The sequence below is a fragment of the Archocentrus centrarchus genome, chromosome 5 (assembly GCF_007364275.1).
Source record: "Archocentrus centrarchus isolate MPI-CPG fArcCen1 chromosome 5, fArcCen1, whole genome shotgun sequence".
NCBI lineage: Eukaryota > Metazoa > Chordata > Actinopteri > Cichliformes > Cichlidae > Archocentrus > Archocentrus centrarchus.
This window is the reverse complement of record NC_044350.1, coordinates 3,000,365-3,011,544: the sequence shown is the minus strand read 5'-3', so window position 1 is coordinate 3,011,544 and position 11,180 is coordinate 3,000,365. Positions and strand designations below refer to the sequence as shown.

The window sequence follows — 11,180 nt, the reverse complement described above, 5'->3', positions numbered from 1 at the left end:
TACATGTAAGTTCCAGGACTAAGGCTGTTTACAGATTACATAACCACCATCCACACAAAACAAAAGAGTCTACTTTTTTTTCTTTCTGAGACAATTAGATTAATGAGTTGAGGAGGGATGTCCCTGTGTCAAAAACCTGTTAAGGGACAAAACTTTACAATTTACTATGGCTATGAATGAGACCAAACAAATGTTGGCAAGATTCATTTATCACTCCTATTTGTCAGTTGCCCTCCTGCCTGATTTTTTTTAAAGACATAAACCAATTCAATAAGCAAAACAAATGATGTGTGATTCCTCTCAAGGAACAGGATTCATTGAGTACACCCATAGAGAAATTCACTCACAAAATCAGGAATATTGAGTGTGACTTTCTTAAAGTATATGGAAGGAGGCTATTTTTCTATTTGCCCTTGTTAAAGGAAACAACTAAAGTGGATAGAATTATTTCTATGGTTAAGAAAAAAAAACCCCAACACTCATGAAGATGAAGGCCAGATTAGATTTTGCAAGAAAACATCTAAAAGAGCCAGGACAGTTCTGAAAAAAATGAATAAATAAAAATCTTTGGACAGACCAAGATTAACTTAATTAATACCAGAATGCTGGGAAGAGAAAACACTGAAAAGAAACAGCTCATGATCCAAAGCATACTATATTATTGCCAAACATTCTGGAGGTAATGTTATGGTTGCCAGTGAAACCAGGCCACTTGTGTTTATTGATGTGACTGCTGATAGAAGAAGCTCAATGAATTCTGAATTATACAGGGCTACACTGTCTGCTCAGACTTAACCTATCCCATGGAGCCTATCCTCACTTAGGCAACAGGGCAGTTGCAGAATTTTCTATTGAATTCCATGTATGAGCAGCAGAGGCTGATTGTGAGGAAAGGGCTCTCACTGGGGCATTTTATAAGAAAACCCAAACCAGAATCCATCCTGCCACCCTCATGTGTTGTGGGAGCGATTTCCTGGGAAATTGAAGGTCACATCCAGCAAGCTCTCCAATCTGAACCAGATTCTCAGCCAAATCAAGAAGGTTGAAAAGCTGCAGAAATTGCAGAAGTCACTCTTGCATTGGCTGCTCAACCACTTTTTTGCTGCAACTTTTCATTTTCTTTATTTCTATAGTGGAAATTAGCATGACCTATAAAACCACAACAGCAATTGGTACTGGAAATATACCAGGTCAAAATGTAGGGTCACGGTGAGGATTTGGGTCTTCTGAAGTGATGGAAACATATTTCTGAAAGGATAAGAACCATGGCCACATGCAACACTTCTACTTTATTATATAAAAATTTGGTGTTATTGTATAGATGTATAGTTCAAGAGTTACTTATTGTACTACACTTGAGTGAATGGGTAGATGTATGGAAGTGCTAATTAAAATATTTCCGTGTTTTTAAGTCATATGTAAATTTGATGTATTATCTCAAATTGAACACGTTTTATTTTACAGAAGATTTTGAACTGATTGATTTCCTGCTTTCAGCTGAGTCTATCCATTGCTGCCTCAGTAGAAGTGACTGACACTGTAAATCCCAGATCTGACATGACATAGACAGTCTGCTTTGGGTAATAAACACCTTGCCAACAATACTGAGCACCACAGGTTACCATGGCAACTGTCAAAGCAGCTAGAGCCACCCATTCTCACTAATATGAACAAATAGACCTGAAGTAGAGATGTTGATTGTATATACAGACCATCAGCAAAGCCAATAATGTAACAGTAGCATCTATAATATGATGTCATAAATCTTCATGTACGTGTATGTTGTGAGCTTGCAATGACTCCATACGGTTGCACTAGTCACTCGGGGCTGTTTTGTAGATGAATGAGAAAGGAGCTTCTCAAAGTCCTCAGGGAGGTATTCTTAGATCGAAACAAACTGTTTCCATCTGCACAACCAAAGCCAGAAGGAGTAATTATCTCACACATGGGCTGAATATTTTCCCAACACTTAGACAAAAACTATTCGCTTGTCTGTCTTCACATGCATGTAAACCTGAGTGACATCCCATTCTTAGTCCATAGGGTTTATTATGACGTCGGCCCACCCATTGCAGCTGTACCAGCTTCAACTCTTCTGGGAAGGCTGTTCATTTTGGAACAGGAAGGGGCCATCCCCAAACTATTCCCACAAAGCTGGAAGCATAAAATTGTCTTGGTATGCTGAAGCATTAAGAGCTCCTTTCACTGGAACTAAGGGGCCGAGCCCAACTCCTGAAAAACAAACCCACACCATAATCCCCCCTCCACCAAACTTTACACTTGGCACAATGCAGTCACACAAGTATCACTCTCCTGGCAACCGCCAAACCCAGACTCATCCACTGGATTGCCAGACGGAAAGCTGTGATTGTCCCTTCAGAGAACATGTCTCCACTGCTGTAGAGTCCAGTGGGGGCATACTTAACACCACTGCATCTGATACTGTGCATTGTGCTATGCACTGTTCTTGAGCTAATCTGTAGGTCACATTAAGTTTGGAGGTCTGTGGTGACTGACTGCAGACAGTTTGTGACCTCTGCGCACTATGCGCCTCAGCATCCTCTGACCCCACTCTATCATTTTACGTGACCTAGCACTTCATGACTCAGTTGCTGCTGTTCCCAGTCACTTCCACTTTGTTATAATACCATTAACACTTGACTGTGGAATATTTAGTAGTGAGGAAATCTTGAGTACAAGATTGGACATATCAGTGTCATTGACACCTACACATGGTAGGTGTGTCAAAAGTTTGGACACACCTACCATGAGTCCAAACTTTTGACTGGTACTGTACGCATATAGGTTCCAGATGCAGAGAAGGTGATATGTTGTATCTGAAGATAGAGGAGGAGCTGGTTTTGGGGGATAGTTGTTTAAGGAAAGAGTTGAAACGTTTAACTTCCTAAGATGTGGACTTCACAGAAATCCATCCAGTATTAAGGGTAGTGTTTTGGTTACCATCCACCCTTTTATTAGAATGTTCACCTCCTTGGAACACCCAAGTGAAAAAGCATTTAGCAGATAAAATTTTATACCAAAATTATTGTATGAGACTTGATTAAAAGGTACCATTTTCTAGTTTGTGAATTTTAATAGATTTGCCTCTTTAGCCTGTGGCCAAAACAAAACCCTGCCTTAACTTTAGACAGGTTTGAGCCTAGTGAGCCCTTTAATAATTTTTCAACATGACAATGAGACAAACCCATCTCCAGGACCTGTAATCGAGTTAAAATGGTATAGTTTGGGATAAGTTGGCCCAGAGAAAGAAGTATAAAGGCTTACTTTCATTTGAAGGCATAGTATACATTTTCATTGCTAAGCACATGATTCTCAGCTGTATTTATCCACAAAGTCAAATGACACAAACCAGGATATGTCCTTCAATACACATAATAAACAAATATGTAGGACTGCTTTTTTGCATTTGTGCAATGTCTCTAAAATTAGAAGCATCCTGTCTCAGAGGCCCTTCTACTGTGAAACTAGCTCCCAGTTTGGATTTGGGAGACAGACACCCTCACTACTTTTAAGATTAGGATTTTCCTTTTTAATCAAGCTTATAGTTAGGGTTGGAACAAGTGACGCTTAACTCTCCCTTAGTTATGTTGCAATAGGCACTGGGATGCACTGAGTGTTTCTTCTACTTTTCAGTCTCTATGTGTTTATACACGACTGCATTTAATCATTAGTTATTATTAATCACTGGCTCTTTTCCACAGTGTGTCTTTTTTTCTGTGTCCCTCCTCCCTGCCCCTCCCTGAGCCTGGTTCTGCCAGAGGCTTCTTCCTGTTAAAAGGGAGTTTTTCCTTCCAACTGTCACCAAGTCCTTGCTCCTATGGGGTCGTTTTGATTGTTGGGGTTTTCTCTATATTACTATACGGTCTTTACCTTTCAAGTGCCTTGAGGTGACTGCAGTTGTCATTTAGTGCTATATAAATAAAATCGAATTGAATTGAAATAGAAAATTTGATATAGACTATATGGACTAAAGTACTCAGCCACTTATACATTCCACCTACAGGAATTGCTTGGCCATGGAAACCATGTCATGAAGCTTCTGGTGGACAGTTTTTGTGTTGATGTTAATGCCAGAGCCACTATGCACCTTTAGCGCTTGGCGAGTCCACTCTACAACTTTATGTGGCCTGTCATTTTGTGACTGAGTTGCTGTGGCTCCTAAACACTTCCACTATGCAATAATACCACTTACAGTTGATCATGGAATATCTAGGAGGGAAGCAATTTTCTGAACTGATTTATTGCAACAGTGGCATATAATTACAGTACCGCACGATTATAGTACCACATATGCTTGAATTCAATGAGCTCTTTAGAATGACCCATTCTTTCACAAATGTTTGCAAAGGCAAACTATATGGCACATATAGTTATAAAACACATGAATTCAAATGGTTGTGGCCCACTACTGTATGTAGGTGTGTGAACCTGCCTGCTCTACCCTGTTGAACTCCACATTCAGGGTATAATTTATGAGGTTTCATTTGTTGGAAGCATGATTCCATACACAGGTAAACCTGAGTTAACTGATGCCAAAGTAATACAATTACTGTATTTAAATGACTTGCTAAATCTGATTGAACAAGATGAGTTATATCAGCAGTATAATGACACGGTATATTATATTTATTTTAGATACATATGGGTTTTTTATTTTATATGGCTGAAAATGAAGGAATAGATGAAGAAAAGGAAAGTTTTAGATAACAAGGAAAGGAGAGGTAGAGATGTGTTGGTAGAAAAAGAATGAGAATAGGGTTGGGACAAGCCATTTATAAGGAATGTAAGTCAGGGAAATAGCAGACAAATTACCATGCTGATGTTTATGTGTTGAGAATCCAACTCCACAAATACCAAAATGCATTTTCATATCACAAGATAGGAAATGACGAGGAAAGGTCATTCACAGGTATTAATGTGTTCACCCAGCTGAATGTGAAAAATACCTTTAAATTAGGTCCCCATAGACATTTAATGGTTCAAAATGTATATTTTTCTTGTTGTCGTGAAATATTAAAATGCATTTTCAAAAATATGAACAAACATCAAAGGAGAAGAAGTCTTGCATATACAGTACACAGAGCATAAAGTGTCCAGTGTCTCCTGGTTTTAATACCCCTTGCAACCCTTGTTTTCTCTCTCCTTGAAATGGTGGCAGCTGATATAAAATAGATTAAGATATTGTTGCATATCTTTCAATTTAGTCTGAATATACAAGTATTTCTGTGTTTAACCAGTGACTCTGTAAATGAAGTGCCTCAGCTTTGTCACGGCAGTCCATAGGATGCCATACCAAGACATTTCAGACGATTTCATGCTTCCAACTTTGTGGGAACAGTTTGGGGATGGCTCCTTCCCTTTCCTGGTGGCTGTACACCAGTGCACAGAGCAAGGCCCATAATATGGATGAGTGAGTTTGGTGTGGAAGAACTTGACTGGCCTGCACAGAGTCCTGACTTTAACCTAATAGAACACCTTTGGGATGAATTAGAACGGAGACTGTGAGCCAGGCCTTCTCATACAGCATCAGTGTCTGACCTCACAAACCTATCTTGCCTTATGTGAAAAAGTAATTGTCCCCTAAACCTAATAATTGGTGTGCTGCCCTTGGCAGCAGGAACTGCAATCAAGCATTTGTGATAACTGGCAATGAGTCTTTCATGTCGCTGTGGAGGAATTTTGATCTACTCTTCTGTGCAGTATTGTTTTTATTCGGCCACACTGGAGAGTTTTCAAACATGCCAAAACATCTGGATCAGATTTAAGTCCAGACTCTGACCAGGCCGCTCCAAAACCTTCATTCTTTCAAGTGTGCTCGAGCTTCGGGGCACAAACAGGAAGGTTCCCCACTGCTCCCAGTTTTCTCCATTTGTGAATAACGGTTCTCACTGTGGTTCACTGGAGCCCCAAAGCCTTAGAAATGGCTTTGTATCCTGAGTGATGCCAGTGACTTTGTTTCTCATCTGTTCTGTATTTTACGTTTATGTGGGTTATCTTTGTCTGATAATAAAATTTGTTTCATAACCTTTAACTAAGGGCGACAAATACGCAAAAAAATAAGAAATCAGGAATAGGGCAAATACTTTCTCTAAAGCACTCTAAATATGATTGTATGCTCATTTCTGTGAACCATGATAGAGATTTTTTGCCTCTGAAACGAGGAGAGCTGTGGGCCCTCTCCTGGGTCAGCAGTCTGAAAACATTCACTTATACACGCTTGTGGTATTTGACAGTGGTATTATAACGACCTTATTGTGGTCTGTGGTGTATTTTTAGCTCAGGTTATTCAGAAAGGAGAGAAAGTCTGCACGCCAACAACAAAGCTCCTGGAAGAATTTGATTTGAGACCCTTTTTATAACTTTTCGATATGTTGAGTTTACTCTGGTCCTTGACTCTTACCATTCTTATTTCATCATTTTTTCTCTTTCTAATACTTATATAATATATCTAATATTTATACAATGTTTTTCACATATTTTCCACGTGTTTTTATGCACTGTTTTGTTGTTGTGCATTTTATATTGTATATACAATTACCTTTTTTCAGACTTAAGGGTATCTACTTATGAGTCTTTTTTACGAATCTGTTTCAGCTTTGGTATTATTCCTTGATTATTTCTATATTTATACACCTCTAATACCTCTATCATGATATGATTCAAGCACTTACATGTGTTTTTTCAACATATTTGTATATATTCATATGTTTATTGAGGTTTTTTATACTACTACTGCTTAGACGCCCTACTTGATACTTGATTGTTGATCATGTACACGTTTTATTGGATGCCGCCGTCTCCTTTTTCCTTATTTTGTTGGTGGGCATCCACAACCACATGACTCTGTAGAGATGTGGGCGTGTATAAATAACATGTTTCCTGTATTGTTGTTACATCTGAGGAAGGGCAGCTGTGGCCCGAAATGTTACTCTTATTTAGGTACTTTGACGTTGGTGTGCAGACTTTCTCTTCTTTCTTGCTTATTTTTGGCCCAGCACCCAATTTTCAGATTATTGAATTGTGTGTGTCCTCATCGCTTTTCTGATTTAGCTCAAGTTATTCCCTACAGTGGATAATGCACGTGGTTTATTGTTGTGATGTTTAAATACAATCTCAAGAGACATGTTTCAGTTATCTCTCAGCAAACATGTCTGGGTCAGAGATGTTATCTCCCATGTCAGAAGTGAAATCTGAACCACAGATGGACAGACACTGATCCAGTTTAAAGTATAGTTCTCAGATTGTCTCTCAAAAAGTGAGAAATATCCAGCAGTTTATTGCTATGAAAGAATTAAATGCTTGTTTGTTTTAAAGACATTTGACTGTCAGCTTATTTAGTTAGTAGATCATGGAGTGGAGCCTTTTGTGTATCCTTTTTAAAATATGAACATTTTAAATCCATTTACATTTATGTCCATCTAAACTCTGTCTCATTTATTGCATGGCAGACCTCACATATCTGGACCTCTGTGATATCAGAGGTTGAGTGTGTGTGATCAGATAGTTCGGTAGGACAAGGCCCTAAAGTGGAAGATTGCTTTGTTGGTCTTCAATTATGAGCCTATTAGTTACAAGGTACTTGAAAATACTTACATTATAATGTTTAGATTACTGTAAGCTAATATGTAGCTTACTAGTTTTTTTGTTAACCCGTTTTACTATTATTGCTTCCATGCTTATGAACAATGTCAACAGCAATTTTAATCTTATATTTAATTTTCATAGTGCTTCCAAAAGCGTTTTTAAGGCTAAAGGTGAAAAATGTCTTGGTTAACTGATGCATTTACAGCTTACTTATCAGTGTGCAGCGCCTAAATTGCTTTATCTAGCATTTAAAAAACAAAACAGGGACTCTAAAACATGTTAAGCAGAAAAAGCAAAAGCAAATGGATGGATGGATGAATCTGACAAGACTCCAGTCAGCGAAAGTCGAAAGAAAACTGTCTTGTAGTGGTCCTAGGGGATGAGTAGCATCTCTAAAACACGTCTCAGAGGCAGAAAGAAGGCCACACACTTAGGATGGGACTTGTTTGTCCATCGTCTGCAATGAAAACGTGCTATTTTTAGTCCATTTTACTGATACATGACAGTTTTAGATTTGTGGCAGTGGTAAGTCATGGAGCACATGCTGTAACAGTTAGCTCCCTAATTAAGTGACCTTTATGCTATTTTCTTTAGCCATCCACACTTACTGTACTTTCACAGGCCACTCTAATGAGTGTCTTTCCCAACTGCATCTACAAAGATTCACCTCATGTCAAACTGTGCAAGAAGGGAACAAGAAAAACCAAATCCTTTCATTTCACAGACACACCACAGGATGTGCATTGCTCCCATAGGGATCAATAAACTTTTTATCTTATCTGAGCTCAGTGTGTGTGATAACGTGCAGTTCCTCGTAATAAATGCTGCTGATTTTTTCTGTGTTGCCACAGAGCAATTATGAACTCACATACCCCCCTCCCGCTTTTACCACTGCAATGCAGCCAGTGGCGGGCAGAGTGTTACCTGTAGTTCAAGTAAACAGGACAAGTCTGTAATTCTGCTGTTTGGCAGCTTAAGAGTCAGATGTCAGTGCACTGAGCCACAGCTGCCGTATAGGCAGCTGTGGCTCAGGTGGTAGAGCGGGTCGTCTACCAATCAGAAGGTCAGTGGATTGATCCCTGGCTCCATGTGTCAAAATATCCACGGGGAAGATACTGAGCCCCGAGCTATCCCCAGTGCATAGAGTGTGAGTGTCTGCGTGGGTATAGATAAAAGCACTGTATGAATGTGTGTGCCTGGGGTGAATGAGACTTGTAGTAGAAAGTGCTCTGAGTGCTCAAATTGAGTGGAAAGGTGCTATATATGTGAAGCCCATTTACCATTTATATGCAGATATGTGCTGTATTGTTCATAGTCAGAAAGCATGAGTGAAAATGACTCACTGTATAAACACGATTAGACGTTTTTAAAAAAAACTTTAATTGTATCAAATTAGCTGATAGAAATTGAGTTTTGCAAAACTACAATCAGTGGTGTAAGTACTCAGCTGCAGTCAAGAGTTACATCTTCTGCTACTGCTGCGCCATTCAATTTGTACTTTCCTTCAGCAACTAATTACTTAAAACAACTGCATTTCATTTAAGATTCAACATTTGGCTCAAAACCTAGAAAAACTAAATGAATAAAATAAATAATCAAACTAGTCTTATATAGCATTAATACCATCTGTCTTCTTCTAGCCATAAAATCAGCGTGTCTTCATGTCTGGCATTTACTATATATTGTCATGCTGTCTCATCAATGGTCCAGTGGTTAAACCCTTTACATAACAATGCATTACTGGATAGAAAGGCTGGATGGACTTGTATGCAGTGATGATGAAATAGACATCTTCTGATTCATTTCTAAAGTTTTCCTGCTGAGGCTTTAAGACTACTTTATATCTCACCTCCCTTTATATTTTCAACAGGAACATACTAGTCCTGGGGAAAAAGCAGCAAATGCACAGTTACTACACATATTGCGTTTATTATGAAATCGGGCACAAACTGTTCTTAAATAGAGACCTACAGTTAGGTCCATAAGTATTCAGACGAGTATGCTGGTATTGGATTTTGGATTTTTGCCTCAGTAGACCACCATTTTGGAGTACAGACTTTGAGCTTTCATTCAGGGGTTAAAAAAAAAAATATATGAGATTTTACATTTATAACAAACAAAAATTGTACATCCAATGGGAGATGCAGTCACATGGATAACCTCAAAGTTCGCAGTGAGTTCAGAAAATCGGTCAACTGCATAACACAAGGGCACCTTTCAAAATAAAACAAAAACATCTGCATTGAAAAAGGCACAGTGAGGTTTGCGCTGCGTATTTGTGAAAATGTTAACCTGAGGTGACCCTCAGGTAGCACCGAGTACTCCGAGAAGCTCCCGCCTTCTACAAATATGTTTCTTCTTTAAATCTCCGCTAACAGCGCAACTGTACGTCACTTACGTAACTGTAGCTCGCGCGCAGTCGGCGTACATATCGGCAGATAAGAAATTAAGCGCACTAAGAAACACAGTGAAGAAAAGACGTTGTCTTTCTTTTCGCTCACTCAGCCCTGACAAAAGCCCAAGCTGAAACACCGTCGGGAAGGACCGACAGTCTCCGTCTGCGTTTCTTTAAATCCAGCTGCTGTTCGGTGACCTGCGTTATTCCGTACAACAGCAGCAGGTGAGTCACGTCGGTTGTTGCTAGTTTCTGTTCTGCGGAACAGTTCCGGGCTGTTATGCCACATACAGCGTCTGTGGTGTTGTTTTTGTCCTCAACGATAAAAACGATATGGTCTATCTTTGAAAAGGGCCTGCACACAAGCAGCTTTGACGGGTCTGCGTACTGGTGGGACATTTCCTTATGCAGTTGCGTCTTTGCAAATGTATACACGTCACTGCGCATGCGCGAGGCATGAGACGCTTTTGACCAGCTGAAGCACATATCCTCATGTACTGCTTGTGTAACAATGAGGACAGTTCGTTATAATGTCACATTAAGGCACTTTAAAGAAATTGCATGTCATAATACTTCTTTGAAAATACATAATTTGTGCTCTGAGATTTACTGTGGATAATAACAGCAGTGAATTTCTTATCTGGTAATTTTACCAATCTTTTCCATTAGATGAAAGTAGCAATGCCTGAAAAACATGTCTCACAAAGAAGATAATGAGGGGAAGAGGAGGTAAGGAGCACAAACAAACAGCATGACTCTTCCAATAATGCTTATTAACACACTGGGGAAATCACTTCATGTAAATGAAGTACACATTTCTGACTTTCTTCTTTCAGCTGTCACCGCACTGATTTGTACGCCAACATCCCTCGAACATGTCTGCCTATTGTGTACCACCCAGACTACAACATCACTTTCATGGGCCTTGAAAAGCTTCATCCGTTTGATGCGGGGAAGTGGGGGAAAGTCATTCACTTCTTGAAAGGTAAGTGAGTGAAGAGCGAAGAACAGAGTGACAGATGGGGAGGACATCTCCCTGAGCTGATGAACACTGAATCACTCAGACTGGGGTCGTAGAGGCAAAAAGAGGTAGAGAACAAAGAGGAGTGGAAGCGTGGAACAAAGAGTGGAAGAGTTAGGTGTAGTGGAAGAAGAGGGGGTGGGGGAGGCAGAGCAATAG

General features: G+C 39.5%; 1 protein-coding gene across 1 annotated transcript in view; it reads left to right on the top strand.

Annotated features, from left to right (window-relative positions):
• Positions 1-10,014: 10,014 nt before the first annotated feature.
• hdac11 (histone deacetylase 11) overlaps positions 10,015-11,180 on the top strand; it is a 46,174-nt gene continuing 45,008 nt past the window's right edge. The window contains exons 1-3 of the mRNA XM_030729858.1: positions 10,015-10,225; positions 10,670-10,729; positions 10,837-10,985. Of these exons, the coding sequence (XP_030585718.1) occupies positions 10,695-10,729; positions 10,837-10,985 (184 nt within the window). The 5' untranslated portion in view covers positions 10,015-10,225; positions 10,670-10,694. The remainder of the gene's footprint in view (positions 10,226-10,669; positions 10,730-10,836; positions 10,986-11,180) is intronic.